Source organism: Jaculus jaculus, chromosome 5, assembly GCF_020740685.1.
Source record: "Jaculus jaculus isolate mJacJac1 chromosome 5, mJacJac1.mat.Y.cur, whole genome shotgun sequence".
Lineage (NCBI taxonomy): Eukaryota > Metazoa > Chordata > Mammalia > Rodentia > Dipodidae > Jaculus > Jaculus jaculus.
Window position 1 is genome coordinate 107,271,381 of NC_059106.1, and position 24,352 is coordinate 107,295,732.

Here is a 24,352-nt window from a genome sequence, read left to right on the forward strand (position 1 = left end):
CTCTCTCTCTCTCTCTCTGTCACTCTCAAAAAAAAAAAAAAAAAGAAAAAAGAAAAAAAATACATCATACCAAAAAGTTCCATTTCACCAGGATGTCTTTCATTGTACTGCTTCAGTAAAATATTACTTTCATATTGTCTGAAAAATAGCCATTTAAATAATTAAGTGTTGTATTAGGTATTTAGTGAATAATGATGATTATACCAATTCCTGTCACCAAGGCGTGTCAAGGACTTTCTCATTTGTGTTTTCTTCTAATGATACAGTGTTAACTGCCTCTCAGGTGCCCATGTTTGTGTAATATGTTTTCCTTACATGTTTCCTTGACTAATGAGTATGTGGATCATCTCTGCCTCAAACTCCTTACATAATCTGTAGATGGTTATGTATTAGTATTTATTTTTAGCTTTACTTTTTTCTGGCATGATCTCACACTAGCCCAGAATATCCTGAAACTCACTATATAGTCCAAACTGGTCTCAAATTCACAGGTGATCCTCCTACTGCCTGCCTGCCATGTACTGTGAGCCAGCTTTAATTTCTAATTCTTTTTTTAAAAGATTTATTTATTTATTTATGAAGGGAGAGATAAAGAGAAAATAAGTGAGTATGAGCGCTCCAGGTGTGTGTGCCACTTTGTACATCTGGCTTTAGGTGGGTACTGGGGAACCGAACCCAGGCTGGTAGGCTATACAACAATGCACTTTTAACCACAGTGGCAGCTCCCCAGGCCCAGTTTCTAACTCTTATTCCAACACTTCTACTCTATTTTCATTTTCAAATTGCCTTTGATTGGTTTATAGCTCATGCTGGCCTCGTACTCATGACCCTTGTGCTTTAGTATCTCAAAATGCTGGGATCACAGGTGTTCATCACTGTCCCCAGTTTAGAATGTAAATTTTTGAGTAGATGACTGTAGTACCTGTGCCATAACTTCAGCCATTTCCACATGTGGAAGATCAGTTTACATCTTTTCAGTTAACATAAATCCTTCTCAATTTGCACTTTATAAATAAGGTATCATAACCCCCTCTAAATCAAGTGCTATCTTTTGTCATCAGTCCATGTTTATTGACTGTAGTTAACTGGTAACAAAAATGTCCTAGGATATTGTATCTGACATTTTTACTTTGTTAACAAAGCCTTAAAGGCTATTTATATTAATAGCTTTTATGAGTTAAATCAATAAGTTTATTGTTATATAACACCATCATGGGCAGTGCTTTACCAAAATCTCCCCTCTCCCAACACCAGAGCAATATGAGATCTAAGTCCTGGGAACATTGCCCTGATCACTAGGCTATCCTAGCCTGATCAGTGTGTCTAGCACAAGTCATAATGGTTTCATGGCCTGGGACATATTTACATAGTAAGGTGAGCATGTGTGCAGGCTTGAAACATTGCTTCTAAAATTTCCTATACATATCATTCCCCTCCACACACACCTTCAGACAGGGCCTCATGTAGCCAAAATGTAGACAAGGATGACATATTTTTGAAATCAGGTAGGATTTCAGTCCCTTTCATTCCATACCATCTTAATTTCCATTGCAGCAAATAGTACCAGCAGTCTTTAAATCTTTCCTGGGGTTTGTCACTTGCCCAGTGAGTCCTGCCCACAGGGAGTCTATATGGGAAGGGGCATGTTTTCCCGCTGCAGCATCAGCCCTTTCCCACCAGAGTCATGCTGCAATATATAAAGAGAAGCTCTTGGGCTGGAGAGATGGCTTAGCAGTTAAGCGTGCTTACCTTGGAAGCCTAAGAACCCCGGTTCGAGGCTTGATTCCCCAGGACCCACGTTAGCCAGATGCACAAGGGGGCGCATGCATCTGGACTTTGTTTGCAGTGTCTGGAGGCCCTGGCATGCCCATTCTCTGTCTCTCTGTCTCTGTCTCTGTCTCTGTCTCTCTCTCTCTCTCTCTCTCTCTCTCTGCCTCTTTCTTTGTCTGTCGCTCTCAAATAAATAAATAAAAATGGACTAAAAAATAAAAATAAAAAAGCTCTTGACTTCTTCAGGTACCAAGTCAGTGCTCTATGTGATTCCTTGGAGGTGGGGTAAATAGAGTCACTGCCAGTAGCTAGCTGTGAGTATGAGCTGAGCCCAAGTCTCAAGAGATTTCTTGGTACTTATTGAATTTCCAGCCCACATCTCTTGCTTACAGGAATAAAAGGTGTTTTCAAACAGAGGGTGTAGCTCAGTTGGTAGAGTGCTTGCCTAGCATGCACAAAGCCCTAGGTTCTATGCCCAGTAACACATCAATTGGACATGGTGGCACCTGCCTATAATGTTAACATTAGGGAGTTAAAGCCAAGAGGATCAGAAGTTCAAGATCATCTTTAGCTACACAGTAAGTTCAAAGCTAGCCTGGACTATATGAGATCCTGTTTAACAAGTGGGGAGGGTGCTGAGGAACTGGCTCAGGAAGGAAGAAAGAGTTCTTGCTGCCCAGGCATAAGGACCTCCGTTCAATCCCCAGAACCCACTAGAAAAGCCAGACATGGCTACACATACCTATAACCCCAGTCCTGAGGGAACCAGAAGCAGGAGAATCACTGGCGCTTGCTGTTCAACAGACTCCATTACTCCATCAACTCACCCACCTGTCCTCCTTGCCAGAGTCTCTTTATTAATTCTGGAGATTTGAACTCAGGCAGTCTCCGGCCCCCTCAGGTCCTCATGCTTGCATAGTAAGCACACTTAACTAGTGAGCCATCTCTCCAACCCCACAAATAAAGGAAGAAGATGTGTTTTTTCTAAGGTTTCCCTACCAACTATGTTTGCAGTCCTTTGTGATGCTATCACTGCTCTCCCACCCAGACTACCCCAGGAGAACAGTCTTGTCATCCCTAAGTCCCTAGAGCCAGGTGCGGTGGGGACCACTTTTCCCACCGATCCCGTGTTCAGAGAGCCATGGCAGCATGTAGACATCTTGACCACAGTTACTTATGATGGGGTGCGGAAGGAGGAAGCAAAGAGACCCATTAAAGGACAGAGTGAACCCTGAAGCACAGGACCAAGAAGAGAGAACAGTTTTTCTTAGCTTCCTTGGGCTTCTTTCTATAAAGTCTGATGGTGCATTCCTCTCTACCCTTGCTGTAAGGCTCTAAAAAGCAGAGAGGCTTTAACTTGGTTTCCAGTGCCTTATGCATGAGAATTGCTAAATAAGTCTGTATGTAATCAGTGGATTAAGGTTGAGATTTTTTTTTTTTCCTTTGAAGAAGGGGTTTTGCCATGTAGCCCATGGTAGGGTCTCACTCTAGCTCAGGCTGACCTGGAATTCATCTCAGCGTGGCCTCTAACTCATGGCGATCCTCTTACTTCCCAGGTGCTGGGATTAAAGGTGAGTGCCTAGCTTCCAACGCAGTGATTCTTTTTTTTTTTTTTTTTTAATTTTTTATTTATTTGAGAGTGACAGACAGAGAGAAAGACAGATAGAGGGAGAGAGAGAGAATGGGCGCGCCAGGGCTTCCAGCCTCTGCAAACGAACTCCAGATGCGTGCACCCCCTTGTGCATCTAGCTAACGTGGGACCTGGGGAACCGAGCCTCGAACCGGGGTCCTTAGGCTTCACAGGCAAGCACTTAACCGCTAAGCCATCTCTCCAGCCCCCAAAGCAGTGATTCTTAAACTGGACCTGAAGTGGATCTGAGGTGAAGCCCAAGATTTACATCTCTGACAAGTTCTCAGGAGCTGCCTTTGCTGGTGGTGGTCAGCATTTCACACCTGAACCTGTGTGAATATTGTGAATGGTGAACTAGAATAATTAGGATTTTAAGTCATGGTTGAACTTCCTCTTTCAGTTTACCCTAAATAGTTCTGACCTTAGACAGACCATGCTCTCTAGGCCTCTTTCATGTGTGAATGAGGAAGTTGGCCTAGATGGTTTCTAAGGTTCTTTCCTTCCAACTCCAGAAATGATCAATGCATTGACTGGTTGGTGCAGAGCCTTGCCATTTGCTGTGTCTCACTGGTGCTCTTCTGGTGGAGCAGGCCTTTGCTCTCCAGACATGGTCTTGGCCTGGTTTGCCCAGTTTGCTCTGTCATTTCTTCCCAATGTTTCTGGTGATGGACATTAATTTCTCTCCTTTTCTCCTCTGCCCTTTTTTTCATTCTCACCACCTTTAGGAGGAAGAGCAAAAGCAGGCAGTAAGTGGACTTCATCATTCCCCACTGGACTCCTCTCCTTCTGCATGTTCTTCTGCCCCTCATATGTATATTCCATGCCTGCCCTCTCCTTGCACTGCCCAATTTCTGAGGAGCTGGTCATGTGGAAAAGTCTCTGTAGTTCCCTCCAGTGGTGTTGTAAAGTGGCCTAAAGGCCCAAGTCATGTTGACCTAGTGGAGCATGTTCTGATTTGAAACCTTGCTTATTCCTCATGTTTATTTAAATATGCATGATCATCCAGGCCACCATTGCATTGCCTGCTCTTTTCTTTTCTTTTATGTCTGGAATGACCTTAATTGCTTGAAACAGCTTTGAGGGTGGGGTGGAACCTCAAGTCTAAACACTGTGTCATAAATGAATGTGCATGAAAATGAATAGCTCTTTGAATGACTTTAGGGGTATTGTGACCTTTTCAAATATTTATTTATTTATTTCAAGCAGAAAAAGAGGGAGAAGAGAGACTCAGAGAATGGTTGCTCCAGGGCCTCCAACCACTCCAAACAAACTCCAAATGCATGCACTGCTTTGTGCATCTGGCTTTACATGGATACTGGGGAATTGAACCTGGGCTGCTAGAGTTTATAGGCAAATGCCTTAACAACTGAGCAATCTCTTTAGTCTTCTCTTATGATCTTGAATAGATAGACTCTAGCTCCACCAGCATTCTTTTTTTTTTTTTTTTGCAATTTCCATGATTGTAAACAATATCCCACAGTAATGCCCTCCCTCCCCCCACTTTCCCCTTAGAAACACCACTCTCCATCATGTCCCTTCCCCCTCTCAATCAGTCTCTCTTTTATTCTGATGACATCATATTTTCCTCCTATTATGATGGTCTTGTATAGGTTGTGTCAGGCACTGTGAGGCCATGGATATCCAGGCCATTTTGTGTCTGGGGCGAACACTTTGTAAGGAGTCCTACCCTTCCTTTGGCTCTTACATTCTTTCTGCCACCTCTTCTGCAATAGACCCTGAGCCTTGGGAATGTATGATAGAGACATTGCAGTGCTGAGCATTCCTGTCACTCCTTTCCAGCACCATGATGCCTTCTGAGTCATCCCAAGGTCACTGCCATCTGAAAATAGAAGTTTCTATGCCAAAAGTGAGAGTAGCATTAATATATGACTATGAACATTAAGAGAAGAGCTTACCAGGCAGTTTGATAAGCATAATATATACATTTATCCAGACAGCAGCCAATGTTACACCCCTAGGGCTCATGACTACCCCTGTTTTAAGTTTTCAGTATCAGGGATGTATTCCCTCCCATGGAGCGGGCAGTTGGTTTCCACCATGACAGATGTGCCACTATTGCACCTGTAGGCTCATTTGGCCTGGTCCACCAGCATTCTTAACAAAATTAATGATGACAGCTAAGAGACTGACTGTACCTAAAGTGTATCTTGATCAGAACCTTCAGGGAATGTGGGGAGTGAGGAATTTGGGGTGTTCTGAACTACATGGTTATTATTGCATGCTATTTGGGGAAGGTTGATGTTTGGCTTTATTTTTTCTGATAGTAACTAGCCCACACAAGAAAATCAATTGAGGGCCTATCCAAAATAGTAACCTGAGATAAACTAAATTTAAGAGGGAAGTACAGAATTTTTAATTCAAGAAAGGAACTTAAAATGTTTAATTCAAGGTGTATGTGGTGGCATACACCTTTAATCCCAGCACTAGGGAGGCAGGGGTAGGAGGATCACCCAGAGTTCAAGGCTACCCTGAAATTGCATAGTGAATTCCAGGTCAGTCTGGACTAGAGTGAAACTTTACCAAAAAAAAAAAAAAGAAAGAAAGACAGAAAGAAAAGGTATAACTGAAAAAAAAAAAAAAAAACTGGGAAGCTAGGCATGGTTGCACATGTCTTTTATCCCAGCATGAAAGACGCAGAGGTAGGAGGATCTCGGTGAACTTGAGAGTAACCTGATATTGCAGTCAGGTTCACATTGCTGGTAGAAATCACCCAACCAAGAGCAGTTTGTGGGAAAAAGAGGTTTGTTTTGGCATACAGGCACGAGGGGAAGCTCCACAATGGCAGGGAAAATGATGACATGAGCAGAGGGTGGACATCACCCTCTAGCCAACATAAGGTGGACCATAGCAACAGGAGAATGTGCCAAACACTGGCATAGGGAAGCTGGATATAACATCCATAATCCCACCCTCAACAATACACTGCCTCCAGGAAGCGTTAATTCCCAAATCTCCATCAGTTGGGAACCTAGAATTCAGAGCACCTAAGTTCATGGGGGACACCTGAATCAAACCCTGAGATTACAGAGTGACTTCCAGGTTAGCCTGGGATAGAGTGGGGCCCTGCCTCAAAAAAAACAAAACAAAAAATCAGGGGAGATGATTCAATGGCTTAAAGCAGTTTCTTGCAAAGCCTGCCAGTCTGAGTTGGCTGGGATGTTATTCCCCAGTACTCATGTAAAGCCAGTCACAGAAAGTGGTGCATGCTTTGGGACTGGAGAGATGGCTCAGCAGCTAAAGGTTCTTGCTTGCAGAGCCTACTGGCCCAGGGTTCGTTTCTCCATTCACCCATATAAAGCCAGATGGACATTCATGTGCAGTGTCAAGAGACCTTGGCATACCCACACCCATACACACATGCACAGAAGCTTGTGCACGTGCATATATGAGCAAATAATTTTTAATATTTACTTTATTTATTTATTAGAGAGAGAATAGACACACCAGGGCCTCCAGATGCTGCAAACAAACTCTAGACTCATACACCACTTTGTGCAGCTGGCTTACATGGGTCCTGGGGAATTGAACCTGGGTACTTAGGCTTTGCAGGCAAGCAAGCACCTTAACCACTGAGATATCTCTACAGCCTAATTTTTTTTAATATTTTTTTAATTTAGTTAGTTCACAGAGAAAGAGGGGGAGAGAGAGAGAGGGAGAAAATGGGAGCGTCAGGGCCTCCAGCTGCTGCAAATGCCACCCTGTGCATCTGGCTCACGTGGGTCCTGGGGAATTGAAGGTCCTCAGGCTTCACAGGCAAGTGCCTTAACCACTAAGCCATCCGTCCATCCCCCAGTTTTTAAAAATATTTTATTGTTTATTTATTTGACAGAAAGAGGGAGGGAAGGAGAGAGAAAGAATAGGCATGCTAGGGCCTCCAGCCACTGCAGATGAACTCCAGATGTGTGTGCCACCTTGTCTGTGGGTCCTGGGGAATGGAACCTGGTTCCTTTGGCTTTGTAGGCCAATGCCTTAACCATTAAGCCATCCCTCCAGCCCCCAATATTTTTATTTGAGAGTGACAGACAGAGAAAGAGAATGGGCACATAGGGCCTCTAGTTACTACAAATGAACTCCATATGCATGAACCCCCTTGTACGTCTCCCTTACATGGGTACTGGGGAATTGAGCCTCAAACTGGGATCCTTAGGCTTCACAGGCAAGCACTTAACCACTAAATCATCTTTCCAGCCCCCCCCCAATTTTTTTAGTTGATCATCTGAGCTGGGGAGATGGCTAGCGGTTAAAGGCCTGGGTTCAATTCCTCAGCACCCACATCAAGCCAGATGCACACATTCATTCATTCGTATTCTCTCTCTGCTTACAAATAAGTAAAAATATTTCTCAAAAACGGATCATCTTTTGCAAAACACAAATGTATCCATGTTTTAAATCAAAACTAAGAATCTAAAACACAGTAGGTATTATTTCCAGTTAGAGTAGTGGAATTAAAGTACAGGGAGAGAAAAGGAAAAGAAGACATTAATGTCATTAATGTCACAAGTTTGTTTGGCTTTGCTCTTGCTTGGTTTGGCTGAGCTGACTCACACTGCATCTATCTGATTGTAGGGGATTTTTGCATCAGCAGGTACATTTGCCTGGGCAAAGCAGGAGAAGAGAGGAATAGAAAATCAAATTCAGCTTTTAAATGCTTTTGCCTGGTAGTAAAACATCACTTCCACTCCCTTACCCTTCACTTCAGTGGGGCCAGGAAGTATAACTCTCCAACTTGTTGAGAAATCTTAGAGAAGATGTCGTGCCTCACACAAGTAGAATGAGTGAGTGGGCTGAAGAGAAAGGAGCAATGTGCATCAGTCCTCCCTCTTCCTTCAGCCCACATCACTGAACAGATCCTTCTTATTCACTGTGGCCTCTGCTGATCCAGTGCCATTTCACTTGTAGGTACCAGTCACCAGTGTTCCCTCCTCTTTATCCCACTCCCAAATATGCTCTGTTCAGATGACAACACTTGCTGGGAATTCATTTCCCATTGTCTCCCATATTGGCCATGGCCATATATGGCTCATGGTCAAATGTGCCAGCTCAAAGAGTGGTGATAATTGGAAATACCTGAGAAGAGGCCAGATGTCAAATATATTTATTTAAAATAATTTATTTTTATTTATGGGAGAGAGAGAATGGGCACAACACACACACACACACACACACACACACACACTTTCTCTCTCCCCCTCTTTCTCAAGTAAATAACATTTTTTAATTTATTTGAGAGCAACAGAGAGAGAGATAATGGGTGCATCAGAGCCTCCAGCCACTGCAAACGAACTGCAGAAGCATACGCTACCTTGTGCATCTGGCTTATATGGGTCCTGGGGATTTGAGCCTTGAACCAGGAACCTTAGGCTTCACAGGCAAGCTCTTAACCACTAGGCAATCTCTCCAGCCCCTCAAGTAAATAATATTTTTAAAATAATAATTGTATTTATCATGAGGAATATAAATGCTTCAGGTGCCCATAGCAGTGGTTCTGTTCAAGGTATGCTCATATAACAATAGGCAGATCCACTTAGGATATTAAATTGTGTTTCAGAAATATACTTTCTTAAAGATAGCAAGATAGGCCGGGCATGGTGGCGCACGCCTTTAATCCCACTACTCGGGAGGCAGAGGTAGGAGGATTGCTGTGAGTTGGAGGCCACCCTGAGACTGCATAGTGAATTCCAGGTCAGCCTGGGCTACAGTGAGACTCCACCTCAGGGGGGGAAAAAAAGAGATAGCAAGATAGAAGAGAGACAGAAAAAATGTACACACCAGGAACTCTAGCTGCTGCAGACAGACTCCAAATGCATGGCCACTTTGGGCATCAGGTTTTACGTAGGTACTGGGGTGTCAAACTCAGGTCATTAGGCTTTGCAGGCAAACGCCTTAACTGCTGAGCCATCTCTCCAGCCCAGAAATATTTTTATAATGAATCAGGAAAAATAATTCTAAAAGAATAGGAATACCAACCTTCATATTTCTTTTAAGCTTTTTTTGTAGTTTTTCAAGGTAGGTTTCACTCTAGCCCAGGCTGACCTGGAATTCACTATGTAGTCTCAGGGTGGCCTTGAACTCAAGGCAGTCTTCCTACCTCTGCCTCCCAAGTGCTGGGATTAAAGACATTCATCACCACACCTGGTTTCAAGCCTTTTGTTTTTTATTTTATTTTATTTTTTTCTCAATTTTTATTAACATTTTCCATGATTATAAAAAATATCCCATGGTCAAGCCTTTTATTTTAATGTTATTAACTATAATTAGTTCTGTCTAAAGAATAGACACTAGGTGTGCAGAATAGTGCTGGAGAGCTGGCTTAACGGTTAAGTGCTTGCTTGCAAAGCCTAAGGACCCAGGTCCAGTTGCCCAGAACCCACATATGCCAGATGCACATGGTGGTGCATGCATCTGGAGTTCATTTGCAGTAACTAGATGTCCTGGTATTCCTATTCTTTCTCTCTCTCTAATAAATAAATAATATTTTTAAAATGTAAAATAATATCACCCTGTTGACACTATAACCTATAAAATGTAGTATATCTATAGTTAGTGGTAATATATATAGTTAGTGAAAATATTTTAATCAGGGAGCTGTAGAGATGACTCGGGGAGCAAAGTGCTATCCTTTTAAGCATGAAGACCTGAGTTTGATCCTTAATGCCCACATAAATGGTGGGTTTTTAGTCCCAGCACTGGGGAAACAGAGATAAAAGGCTCCCTGGAGCTTACTGGCTAGCCAGCCCAGCCTAATTGGAAAGCTCAAGGCCAATGAGAGTTTGTCTTAAAAAAAAAAAAAGTGGAGGGCTGGAGAGATGGCTCAGCGTTTAAGCACTTGCCTGTGAAGCCTAAGAACCCCAGTTCAAGGCTCGATTCCCCAGGACCCACATAAGCCAGATGCACAAGGTGGCACATGCATCTGGAGTTCATTTGCAGTGGGTGGAGTTCCTGGCACATCCATTCTTTCTCTCTCTTTCTCTCTCTCTGTCTCCCTCTTTCTCTCTCTCTCTGTTGCACTCAAATAAATAAATAAAAATTTTAAATCTAAGGTGGATAGTGTTGCAGTCCGGTTTCGCATTGCTGGTAGAAATCACCCAACCAAGAGCAGCTTCTGGGAAAAAGAGATTTATTTTGGCTTACAGGCTCGAGGGGAAGCTCCACGATGGCAGGGGAAAATGATGGCATGAGCAGAGGACATCACCCCTTGGCCAACATAAAGTGGACCACAGCAACAGGAGGGTGTGCCAAACACTGGCAAGGGGAAACTGGCTTTAATACTCATAAGCCCGCCCCCAACAATACACTCCCTCCAGGAGGCATTAATTCCCAAATATCCATCAGCTGGGGAGCTAGCATTCAGAACACCTAAGTTGATGGGGGACACCTGAATCAAACCACCACAGGTAGTATTCCTGCAGATAACATATAAGGTTGTCCTGTGTCCTCCACCCACATGCGCACACATGTGCATGTATACCCACACACACAGGTGCACCTACACACATACAAACATGCATATGCACGCCATACATGGCAGGAAAGATAGAAAGAGTATTTTATAAATACAGAGGTAATACAGAGAGTTAACTATAACTAAAGAGGTACCTTTAATCATAGACCTAGCTGGGCATAGTCTCATATAATCTCAGTACTCAGGAGGCTAAGAAATCTAGTCAATTCTTTCTCCAAAAAGTTGCTTGCATTTTCTACCCTTGTCACCACTCTATCCATCCTCCATAATATATCACCTATTCTATTGGAATGCCTCCTGATAAGGTGCCTGTGTCCAGTGTCTTGTTCCCGGTTCCTCCTTCATGTTATCTAGAGCTGTATTCCTAAACATAGAGCAGATCACTTGTGTTATTTCCCTCCTCGGAAGCCTCCAGGAGTTCCTTGCCACTGCCTATAGCAGCTGTCAGCAAGCATCTTAAAGAGTGAGACAGCAAATATTTTAGGTTTTGTAGCCAAAGACAGTCAGCAAAGTCATGTGGTCTGAAAATGTAAATGCCATTCTTAGAAAAGAGCAGTAGCTGGTAGCAGGGAAAATTGGCCATGAACTGTCACTTGCCTGTGAGACAGGTATCTGTAGCCTGTGGAATGCACTTGAAGGTCATTTACATGAGTGTGTGGACATCTTCACACCTTTTTCTCCTTACATGTCTGTCATGCTCCTTTATACATTGACCTGCCACCAGCCTTTGCCACCAAGTGTAGCCTCCTTGGTCCTGCACAGGGCCTTGGTTCATGCACTTGCTTTGCATAGAGTCCCTTTCCCAAGCCTCAGACTACTGCATTTATACCAAGATCCTTGCAGCACCACCCTTCTCTATGAATCCTTGCCCTGTTAAACTTCTTGCATCTGTGCTGCACCATTGCTGTGGTATATATCCCAGCTACTTCTGCACGTGAGCTACATAGGTGCTTAACTTCTCAAAACAGTGCAGGCCTGATGAGAGTGGAGACATTGCCACCTCTTAAAGTAGAATAATGACAAGGGTTTTTGTATGGAGCATATCATTGTCATCCTCAGTAGTCTTATTTTGCAGATGCAGAATCTCAGCTAGAGAGGTGATGTTGCACAAAGGCACACAGCTGGTAAAGGCAGAGCTAGAATCCAGACTAGGTCCATCTAACAGTAAGACCTATGCTATAACCCTATGTTACACACAGTAGACACTTGAAGAGAAGAGTGTTGGATGAGGTGCCATACTCCAGCACACAAACTTAGCTTACTGGTAAGTAGCTTTTCAGTTTAACTCCTTGATAGGTTCCAGCTCCTGCTGGATCATGGGCCAGCTAACTGAATTGGGACCACATTTTCCTAGGCATCTGTCTTAGCTTTGATTCTAGTATGTAATCTGAGTATTTGTATTCACTGTATATGGGTTTTTCACCCCAGTGAAGTCTTTGACCATTCTGTGAGGATGAGCTTTGAAACCCTACACTGAGGATTAATGGTAAGACCACAGTGTAGAACAGATGTCAGCCCTCCGCAGAGGGAGCTCATGTCCATTTATTGCTGGTCTCATCCAGTACACACATAAGACACACATAGATAGATGTATAATCACTGGCAAAGATTAGAATCATGAAAATTTTCATCATCCCTCTCAGGTATTTAGAAGCCAGATTTGTCTTTTCAAGGCTGCACTGAGGCTAAAGATATGGCTCAACAGTTAAGGCGCCTGCCTGCAAAGCCTAAGGACCAGAGTTGGATTCCCCAGTGCCCACGTAAAGCCAGATACACAAGGTGGTGCATGCACCTGGAGCTCATTTGCAGTAGCTAGAGGTCCTGGTGTGGCCATCCTCTCTCTCACTCTATCTGCTTCTTTTTCTCTCTCTGTCTCTCAAATTAATTAAAAGATTCAAATTGGGCTGGAGAGATGGCTTAGCGGTTAAGTGCTTGCCTGTGAAGCCTAAAGACCCCGGTTCAAGGCTCAGTTCCCCAGGTCCCATGTTAGCCAGATGCACAAGGGGGCGCACGCATCTGGAGTTCATTTGCAGAGGCTGGAAGCCCTGGTGCGCCCATTCTCTCTCTCTCTCTGTGTCTGTCGCTCTCAAATAAATAAATAAATAATTTTTTTAAAAAAGATTCAAATTAAATGCTGCACTGACTTATTCTCACCTTGCCGAAACAGAATATCTCCAGCACATTCTTCCCCTGCCTCTAGTTCAGCCTAAAGTTAACGCATTCTTGGCTCTTTGTGATCCCGTGTCCCACTCTGCATCGCGTGGCTTCCATGCCCAGCCTGAGTCCCAGCAGTCTGAACTGCCATCAGGTGAGGCAGCCATTTTCTCACCCAGTACCAGCTCAAAATAGTATGAGGAACTTTTACCTTTTCTTGGGGGAAAATGTCCTAAGTTCTTTTTGTTTGGTTGGTTGACTTTTTTCTTTGTTTTGTTTGTATTTAGAGGTAGGGTCTCACTGTAGCTCAGGCTGAGGCTGACCTGGAATTCACTATGTAGTCTCAGGGTGGCCTCCTACCTCTGCCTCCTGAGTTCTGGGATTAAAGGTGTGTGCTACCACTCCTAGCTTGGTTGTTTGTTTTTGTTTTTGTTTTTGTTTTTTTTTTTGAGGTAGGGTCTCACTCAGGCTGAGGCTGACCTGGAATTCACATTATAGTTCTAGGCTGGTCTCAAACTCACAGTGATCCTTCTACCTCTCTGCCACCATGCCTGGCTGTTTGTTTTGTTTGTTTGATTTTGAAGAAGAGTCTCACTATTCCCAGACTGAACTGGAACATGAGTTCTCCTCAGTCTAGGTCCTCCTACCTAGACCTCCCAAGTACTGGGATTATAGGTACAAGGCTACCACCCCTGGCTTCCAAGTCTGTTCTTTAGTCCTATTCCCCATAGAGTCACCACTGTCTTGCTTAAATTTCATACTCATACTCCTTTCTCATGGTTTTTGTTTTTCTGAAAGGGCTTCTGACAATCAGCAGCAAAGAGGCCAGGTTGTTTCATTCAAAAACACTGCAACAAAGTGGAGCTGCTTGTCCACATGGCCAGCTTCTGGCTAATGGTAGCCATGGGGCAGGGAAAGAGATGGAAATTAAAGTGCCTTTGGTTCTCTTGCCATGTTAGAGCCTGGAGTGGAAGTGTGCTGTAGGAGAAGAGGCTGCTCTGTTGCTCAACCAAGGACATTTACTCTCAACATCAGGCTTTTTGCTATAGCCCTCTCAGGTTGGTTACCTGACTGTAATGAGTACTAAAGAGATTTTTTTAAAAATACCACAGTGAAAAGAGGACAAGGAAAATACCATTTATGGAGCCCCTGCTATGTTCCAGGTACCATGCTAGGGAGGCCTAAACATTATTTAAAAAAAAAAAAAAAAAGTAGTGTCATGTGAGTTTCTGCCAAAGACAGTGTCCTTCTCTCTGTGCAGCTAGCTTTCTGGTTTGGTCTCTGTGCCTCCTGATTTTGAGTCCCTCTCTTCATGCCCCAATGCAGGTCTGAGGAGAAATCACTGTGTCCTCAGCTCACCTTCTCTGGCATCCTCTGTATCTGTTTTGGCTTCAGTATTTGATCTGCATTCTACATAAGAGATTGAGTCACAATACCTGTATTCTCCTTTGATACATTTCTCACAATTACTGGAAATGAAATTGACTCTCCTATAGCAAGTAATAGTGCTGAGATTGTAGCTCAGTGATAGAGCACTTGCTTAGCTTGTGTAAGGCCCTGGGTTTCATTCTCAGCACTACAAAAAAAAAAAAAAAAAAAAAGGAGAGAGGAAGGGGAAGGAATCGACTGGTCCATGTTCCTTCTGATCTCAGAAACATAGAGCCCTAACCCACCAGTTCAGGGTTCCCCTAGCAATCTGAGGCCATCAGAAGACCCTGCTGGCCTTTTCCCTGAATTCCTTATTATCTCGTTGCTCTCTGTAGCACTCATTCTTTTCAAATGTCAAGTGAAGGTTGGCCTTAAATAGGCTGTTTTCTGGGGGTCGTAGGCCCTTACAAATCAGAAGCAAAATTTCTACTGTTTTCCTGAGCCTGATACATAGCTTTCTTGGGTTCTCAGCATCTCTGCTTGTTTGGAAAATGAAGAGCCAGCAGTCTGGAGAGTTACTCAGATTAACGTGTGTCTCTTGCTCTACATTCCCAGCAAAATTGTTTCCAACCACAAAGGAACTGCATTCACGGAACCTGAGTTACAGAGCATTTATGGTGTTCAGTTACTGGTTAGACATGTGACTGGCCTGTGCCTTACTTATGGGTTGTATTACAACAAGATTCCGCTGTCCTGTGTCAAGGGACCTGAAAGCTCTCAGTTGTACACTGCATGTTTAAGTTCTTTCCCCCCACCTTATTTAAGACAGGGGCTCTCTTGTTTTCTGCTGGGAAAGTCACACTAGCTGGTTCATGTGCTTTAGGACTCTTTTGGCTCCACCTCCCATTGCCATAGTCATAGTGGGATGGATTACTGAGATCCATGTGCTATTTTGTATCTGGCTCCATGTGGGTGCTGGGGATTTGAACTCCATTTGGTTGGTTTGCAGAGAAAGCACCTTTAACCACTGAGCCATCCAACTGTCTTTCCAGTGTTAATTCCATCCTTGCAGGAAAGCCTGCTTCCTATGCCTCTGCATTGGCTCCATTTATGAGAGGACTCCATTGGCAGCATCTCTGATACTGGCTTGTACTCATGAGGGTGGTTAGTTAGAAGTAGAACATGCCATCTCGTGACCTGGAGATAGTAATGCCCTTGGAAGCATACCCCTTGATGACAGTTTCAACTGAAGCCAAGACAGGGTGGCATTTCTGAGCTACAGTGATGTGGTAAGACCATAGGTCACAGAGTGTTGTGTCTGAAGAGTATGTCAGCTATCAGCTAGCTTGCTCCCTCAGTTAATAGATGAAGAGACTGGGCTCTAGAAACAGTAAGGTGTGTGTGCTACACAGTTAGAAACCAGGTTTCCAACCTCCATTCTGATCCTTGTCACTGAACCATTCTACCTGCCTGAAGTTTACCCATCTTAGAGCTTGTAGCTTTCACTTTCTTCAGGAAAAAGAGTGGTGTCACTAGGTCCTGGTAATCATTGACCAAGTATAGAGTCAGAAACTCAGTGTTGAGACAGGCAACCCAGCTCAGGACCCTCAGCACATTCATGTTAGGGAAGCAATTTCCTGGTTATCTATTTCTGCCCCTCTTTTCACTGTGGGCCTTGTTCCCAGAGTCTTTGGCCTATCTTAAGAGCTTCTGGTCCTGATCTCTCTCCAGAATCCTTCTACTACTTCTTCGTCACACAAGTGCCTGTTGTATGTGACTGGTCTGTTAATGTATTTAAAGGAGAAAAGGGGGAAGGCTTGGTATTTGAGTTACCTATTGCTACACAGCAAATTACCAAAACCTAATGGCTTAGAAAAACAACTGTCAATTATATCATGGCCCTAATGGGCCAGGAATCCTGAGTCATCTCAGAGTGTCCCACAAGACTGCAGTCAGGAGTCACCTTTAGGCACAAGAACATGCACAGCTGTTGACAGGGTTCAGCTCCTCAGAGTCTATTGGGATGAAGTCCTCCATGCAATGCTGGTGCTACATAGAAGGCAGCCTCAGTGTCTCTCTATAGGGCAGCCCACAATCTGCCTGTTGGCCTCATCAAAGAGAGAGAGTATAGGTAGGACAGTCACAGTCTTAATAATCTCACCTTAGAAGTGACATCTGTCCTATTTGTCTGATTCATTAGAAGCAAGTCATTGGACCCAACCCACAGTTCAGAGAAGGAGATTACACCAGGATGTGAGAGAGGATCACTTGGAGCCATCTCAGAGGTATGATTACCACATTTAGTTAGCTAGTTAGTGTTTCACACAAAGATGTTCCAATGAGAATGAGCTCCCTGGTGACTATTGCCTGCTATGGCTACTTTCCATTACAGTCTCTACCTGACTTGAGCACAGGGATGCAGGGGACAGAATATGAGTGAGATGTGCTGAGACAGAAGAGCAGGGCTCCGAGGAGCATCTCAGGAAGATGATCTCAGCTGCAAGGCTGATACCTGAGGTCCAGCAGGCATAGGTCAAGAGTCACAAGAGATGCAAGGCATAGTGAACACACCTTCAATCCCAGCAGTTGGGAGGCTGAGATAGGAGGATCACCGTGGGTTCAAAGCCAGCGTGGGCTATAGAATGACTTCCAGGTCAGCATGAGTTAGAATGACACCCTACCTAAAAAAAAATGCACACCTGGAGGAGAAAGCAAGTAGGGCCTGTTGGCAGGAGAGGGAGCAGTCTCTTCAGTGGATGGGAGGTACTTTCCACAGTCCTCGGGCTAGTTTGTCAGAACTATGTAATAACAGTGTCTTGACACTCTTATACCAGTGACATTCCTTAGGCCTGCTTTGGATGCTGAACTGGTATTAATCCACCCAAGCTAGGGGTCAGTAGGCTTCTGGCAGCTCTTTCCTGGCATTTTTTAAATCTAATAAGGTCCTAAAGCCAGAGGCAGGATATGAGACTCTTAGAGAAAGCATCACTTTCCCAGTGGCCTCAACTTTGCTCTTTCAGCCACTCTAAACAGAGTTCAGTATTTCTCTTCCTCAGAAAGTATGTGCTGGGTGATAGCTGGGGCCCTGATTTTCAGGCTCACGATGGGGCTCAGTCCATTTCACTGAGAAGATCATCTCAGACTTTTAGCTGTATGTGGTTGCCCATCTCTTATCTCTCCCCATTCATCATTTTCTTCATGTTCTTAGGAAGAAGCTACAAATTTGTCTCAAGGCTTGCATCTTTGACCCTTGGTCCTCAGATAGCAGTGCCTGGCCCATGTCACATGGGTGAGGCCAATGAGATGGGTAGTCCAGATAAATACCATAGAGAAAAGTAAGTTTGAATTCCCAAGGACATTTCTTTTTTATTTTGGGGGTCTGATTTCCATCTTCATTCTCATTCTATAATGTAATGAACAGTAATCCAGGTATATCCAAGCCAACTCCAGAGTGAGTCCCTCAGAAGGCCTCAACCTGCTTCCTCTGCCTGAGATTGAACTTGCCCTGTGATGCTGGGGCCTCACTGGAAGAGCGGCCTCCTCTTCACCTTGATGTGTATTGAGACCTGGACATTGTACCCATGTTGTCCCATCATTGGTTTTAGAAAGACATGCCTCTCCTAGGCAGTACTCCCAGCTCCATGGTTGAGGTGTCTGAATTCACAAGTTCCTCTAGCTCCTAGAGTCCACATATGACATTGAGGCTCTAATTCCTCTCCTGAGACAAGACACCACAGGTCTGATTACCTCTTACAGTCACCATTGAACCACCATCAGCTATAGATGGCCACTGGAGAGCATAGACTCTTTCCTCCAAACAGCCCAGACAGCCACCTTATTCTTGTTCCCTCAATCCTTCAGGCCCTGGATTCCACCAGCACCCACCACTTCTATGATATCTTGCACCCCATGAAGCTTTCCCACATCGGACTACCTTGCTGTCCCTGTAGCCTCTGTCCCCAGTTTCCTGATCTATCTTGGATTGAGGCAGTATTAGTGATCTCTGGCTGTTCATGTCCACTTTCCAACTATATCTTATACCCACAAGACAGCATCTTTAAATCTTAAAAGTCATAACTTATATTGATTATTCACTCCTCCGATCAAAATGGCCCCAAAAGGGCTGGAGAGATGGCTTAGCAGTTAAGCGCTTGCCTGTGAAGCCTAAGGACCCCAGTTCAAGGCTCGGTTCCCCAGGTCCCATGTTAGCCAGATACACAAGGGAGCACACATGCCTGGAGTTCATTTGCAGTGGCTGGAAGCCCTGGCGTGCCCATTCTCTCTCTCTTCCTCTATCTGTCTTTCTCTCTGTGTCAGTCGCTCTCAAATAAATAAATAAATACATAAATTTAAAAAAAAAAGAACAAAATGGCCCCAAAGAAGAAGGGGGTAAGGATTATAAGATAAAAGGTTGAATATTCCAGAAAAAAGATTATTAGTGTGCAGTAATATTAGCTGGCCAACAGAGAATTCATGATTTATTTGTGAACTTAACTGGGAAGTGAAGATACCCTGACTAAAACAGAAACAAGGAGACTGGAGAGATGGTTTAGTGGTAAAGGTGCTTGTCTATAAAGCCAAAGGACCATGGTTCTGTTCCCCAGGACCCAGTAAGTAATATGCACAAAGTGGCACATACATCTGGAGTTCGTTTACAACTGGAGGCCCTGGGATGCCCATTCTGTAATTCTCATTCTCCCTCCCTCCCTCAAATAAATAAAAATAAAATATTTTTTTAAAAATTAAAACAAGGAGCTGGGGAAATGGCTTAGCAGTTATGATGTATGCCTGTAAAGCCAAAGGACCCAGGTTCAATTCCTCAGGACCCACATAAGCCAGATGCACAAGGTAGTATATTTGTATGTCTCTTTCTCTCTCTCTGTCTCTCTCTCTCATATAAATAAATAAAATAAAATATTAAAAAAAAAAACAGAAACAAAGCCAAGCATGGTAGTGCATGCCTTTAATTTTAGCACTTGGCAGGCAGAGGTAGGAGGATCACCATGAGGTCAAGGCTACCCTGAGACTACATAGTGAATTCCAGGTCAGCCTGGGGCTAGAGTGAGTCCCTACCTCAGAACAAAAAAAAAAAAAAAAACAGAAACAATGCCCAGCGTGGTGGCACATGCCTTTAATTGCAGTACTCTGGAGGCAGAGATAGGGGGATCGCCATGAGTTCTAAGCCACCCTGAGAATTCCAGGTCAGCCTGGGCCACAGTGAAGCCCTACCTTGGAAAACCAAAAAAAGGAAAGCATTTCACAAAACAGAACATCTTTGCAAAAGTATTATAAGAGTTAAACAATGTAGCAAAAAAGATTCTAGGACTTCCGATTAAGATGGCGGCATAGGTACCACACCAAAGCAGCCTAGGGGGGAAAAAAGACAAAAAAAACTCAGCAAAATACAAACTTTTACTAAAAAGTGAGGTATATAGGAAATTGAAGCAGCAGTGGAGAAGTAGAAGAGATCCAGAGCATCCAGAGCCTGCACAGGCGGGAAAAGCGGCGCCGGCAGCTCGGCCAACCGCCGCGGACGCGGCACACCAGAAAGCGGCCAGGCTCGGCTCCAGCCACAGGAAAAGCCAGGTGCGGGAGCTTCCCCTCATACCGGCGCTCTCCGCAACTCGGGAAACGTGAGGGGAGAGCAGCAGCGAGCAACGGAGGAGCAGACCGTGAGGGAGGAGAACACCTGGAGCAGCAAGAGAACCAGAGCAGCTGTGGCACAGGTAGAACCAGAACCACACACAAAAAAAAAATGGCAAACATACACACCTTTCAATAATATCTCTTAATATCAACGGCCTCAATGCCCCAACGAAAAGACATAGGTTTGCAGACTGGGTTAGAAAGCAGGATCCTACAATTTGTTGTCTCCAAGAAACTCACCTTTCTACAAAGGATAGACATTATCTTAGGGTGAAAGGTTGGAAGACGATGTCTCAAGCAAATGGGCCTAGAAAACAAGCAGGGGTTGCTATCCTAATATCAGACAAGGTAGACTTTAGTCCAGGTTAGTCAAGAAAGATAAGGAAGGTCACTTAATATTGATTAAGGGCACACTCCAACAGGAGGACATTACAATCCTAAACATATATGCACCTAACATGGGGGCTCCCAAATTCATCAAACAAACACTATTAGAACTAAGGTCACAGATAACACCAAACACAGTGGTGGTGGGTGACTTTAACACCCCACTCTCATCAATTGACACGTCATCCCGGGAAAAAATAAAGAGAGGCAACTGGACTAAATGAGGTCATAGAAGGAATGGACTTAACAGATATATACAGGACATTTCATCCAAAGGCTGCAGAATATACATTCTTTTCAGCAGTACATGGAACATTCTCTAAAATAGACCATATATTAGGACACAAAGCAAATCTTAACAAATTCAGGAAAATTGAAATAATTCCTTGCATTCTATCTGACCACAGTGGAATTAAACTACAAATCAGTAGCAAGAAAGGCTATAGAGCATACACAAAATCATGGAAACTAAACAATACACTACTAAATGATGAATGGGTCAATGAAGAAATCAAGAAGGAAATAAAAAAAATTTATAGAGTCAAACAATAATGAGAACACAACATACCAAAATCTCTGGGACACAATGAAGGCAGTTCTAAGAGGTAAATTTATAGCCTTAAGTGCCTATATTAAGAAATTAGAAAGGTCACAAGGAAACGACCTAATGCTTCACCTTAAAGCCTTGGAAAAAGAAGAACAAGGCAAACCAAAAATCAGTAGACGGGAAGAAATAATAAAGATTAGGGCAGAAATTAATGAAATAGAAACAAAAAGAACAATCCAAAGAATTAATGAAACAAAGAGTTGGTTCTTTGAGAGGATAAACAAGATTGATAAACCCTTAGCAAATCTGACCAAAAGAAAGAGAGAAGAGACACAAATTAATAAAATCAGAGATGAACAAGGTAACATCACAACAGATTCCAGAGAAATTTAAAAAATCATAGGGACATACTATAAAAGCATATACTCCACAAAGCATGAAAATCTGAAAGAAATGGATGATTTCCTTGATCTATATGACCTACCTAAATTAAATCAAAATGAGATTAATCACTTAAATAGACCTATAACAAACATGGAGATCCGAACAGTTATCAATAATCTCCCAACTGAAAAAAGCCCAGGCCCGGATGGATTCACTGCTGAATTTTACCATACCTTCAAGGAAGAGCTAACCCCATTGCTTCTTAAGCTTTTCCAGGAAATAGAAAAAGAAGGAATTCTACCAAAGTCCTTCTATGAGGCCAGCATCACCCTGATACCAAAACCAGGCAAAGATAGAACAAAAAAAGAAAATTACAGACCAATCTCCATCATGAGCATAGATGCAAAAATTCTCAACAAAATATTGGCAAACAGAATACAAGAATATATCAAAAGATCATTCACCCTGACCAAGTAGGCTTTATCCCAGATATGCAGGGATGGTTCAACATACGCAAATCTATAAATGTAATACATTACATAAACGGGTTGAAGGACAAAAATCACATGATCATCTCATTAGACGCAGAGAAAACATTTGACAAAAATCCAACATCCCTTCATGATAAAAGTCCTACAGAGACTGGGAATAGAAGGGACATATCTCAATATAATAAAGGCTATTTATGACAAGCCTACAGCCAACATATTACTAAATGGGGAAAAACTGGAAGGTTTTCCACTGAAATCAGGAACAAGACAAAGGGTGTCCACTGTCCCCACTTTTATTTAATATAGTTTTGGAAGTCTTAGCCATAACAATAACGCAAGAGACACACATAAAAGGGATACAAATTGGAAAGGAAGAGATCAAGTTATCATTATTTGCAGATGACATGATTCTATACATAAAAGACCCTAAAGACTCTACTAGCAAACTCTTAGAGCTGATCAAAACCTATAGCAATGTAGCAGGATACAAAATAAATACACAGAAATCAGTAGCCTTCATATATGCTAAAACAAACACACAGAGGATGAAATCAGAGAATCACTCCCATTCACAATTGCATCAAAAAAAATAAAATACCTTGGAATAAACCTAACTAAGGAAGTAAAGAATCTATACAACGAGAACTTTAAGACACTCAAGCGAGAAATTGCAGAAGACACTAGAAAGTGGAGAAACATCCCTTGTTCCTGGCTTGGAAGAATCAATATCGTGAAAATGGCAATCTTACCTAAAGCAATCTACACATTTAATGCAATCCCTATCAAAATTCCAAAGGCTTTCTTCATGGAAATAGAAAAAACAATCCAAAAATTCATTTGGAATCATAAAAAACCTCGAATATCTAAAATAATACTGAGCAACAAAAAAGAGGCTGGTGGTATCACCATACCTGATTTTAACCTATACTACAGAGCCATAGTAACAAAAACAGCATGGTACTGGCACAAAAACAGACATGTAGATCAGTGGAACAGAATAGAGGACCCAGATGTAAGCCCAAGTAGCTATAGCCACCTGATATTCGATAAAAATGCCAAAAATACTCATTGGAGAAGAGACAGCCTCTTCAGCAAATGGTGTTTTGAAAACTGGATAAATATCTGCAGAAGGATGAAAATAGATTCTTCTATCTCGCCATGCACAAGAATTAAGTCCTTATGGATTAAAGACCTTAACATCAGACCGGAAACTTTGAAACTGCTAGAGGAAAAAGTAGGGGAAACCCTCCAACATATTGGTCTTGGCAAAGACTTTCTAAATACAACCCCAATTGCTCAGGCAATAAAACCACAGATTAACCACTGGGACCTAATGAAATTACAAAGATTTTGCACCGCAAAGGACACAGTGAAAAAAGCAAAGAGGCAACCTACAGAATGGGAAAAAATCTTCGCCAGCTATATATCTGATAAAGGATTAATATCTAGGATATACAAAGAACTCAAAAAGTTAACTAATAAGGAATCAAACAGGCCAATCAAAAAATGGGCTAAGGAGCTAAATAGAGAGTTCTCAAAGGAAGAAATACGAATGGCATATAAGCACCTAAAAAAATGTTCTACGTCACTAGTCATCAGGGAAATGCAGATTAAAACTACATTGAGATTCCATCTCACTCCTGTCAGATTGGCCACCATCATGAAAACAAATGATCATAAATGTTGGCGGGGATGTGGAAAAAAAGGAACCCTTCTGCACTGCTGGTGGGAATGCAATCTGGTCCAGCCATTGTGGAAAACAGTGTGGAGGTTCCTAAAGCAGCTAGAGATTGATCTACCATATGACCCAGCTATAGCACTCCTAGGCATATATCCAAAGGACTCATCTCATTTCCTTAGAAGTACATGCTCAACCATGTTTATTGCTGCTCAATTTATAATAGCTGGGAAATGGAACCAGCCTAGATGTCCCTCAACAGATGAGTGGATAATGAAGATGTGGTACATTTATACAATGGAGTTCTACTCAGCGGTAAAGAAAAATGAAGTTATGAAATTTGCAGAAAAATGGATGGACCTGGAAAGTATTATACTAAGTCAGGTAACCCAGGCCCAGAAAGCCAAGCGCCACATGTTCTCCCTCATATGGGGATCCTAGCTACAGATGACTGGGCTTCTGTGTGAGAATGAAAATACTTAGTAGCAGAGGCCAGTAAGTTGAAAAGGAGACATAAAGGGTGGAGAAAGGAAGGGAAGAGGATACTTAATAGGTTGATATTGTATATATGTAATTACAATGATTGTAATGGGGAGGTAATATGATTGAGAATGGAATTTCAAACGGGAAAGTGTGGGGGTGGGGAGGGAGGGAATTACCATGGGATATATTTTATAATCATGGAAAATGTTAATAAAAATTAAAAAAAAAAAAAAAAATAATGTACCTTGGAATAAACCTAACCAAGGAAGTAAAGAATCTCTACAATGAGAACTTTAAAACACTCATGCGAGAAATTGCAGAAGACACTAGA

General features: G+C 42.8%; 1 protein-coding gene across 9 annotated transcripts in view; it reads left to right on the top strand.

The window, feature by feature from the left end:
- Positions 1–24,352, top strand: part of Dtnb (dystrobrevin beta) — a 395,702-nt gene that overhangs the window by 353,895 nt on the left and 17,455 nt on the right. For 6 of the 9 annotated variants that reach the window (XM_045151240.1, XM_045151239.1, XM_045151241.1 and 3 more), the window contains one exon: positions 4,126–4,146. The exons of 2 other annotated variants lie outside the window; for them this stretch is intronic. In XM_045151240.1, coding sequence (XP_045007175.1) covers positions 4,126–4,146 — 21 coding nt within the window. Of the gene's footprint in view, positions 1–4,125; positions 4,151–12,695; positions 12,708–24,352 lie in introns of all 9 variants that reach the window. One more of the 9 variants, XM_045151242.1, reaches the window with a different exon arrangement.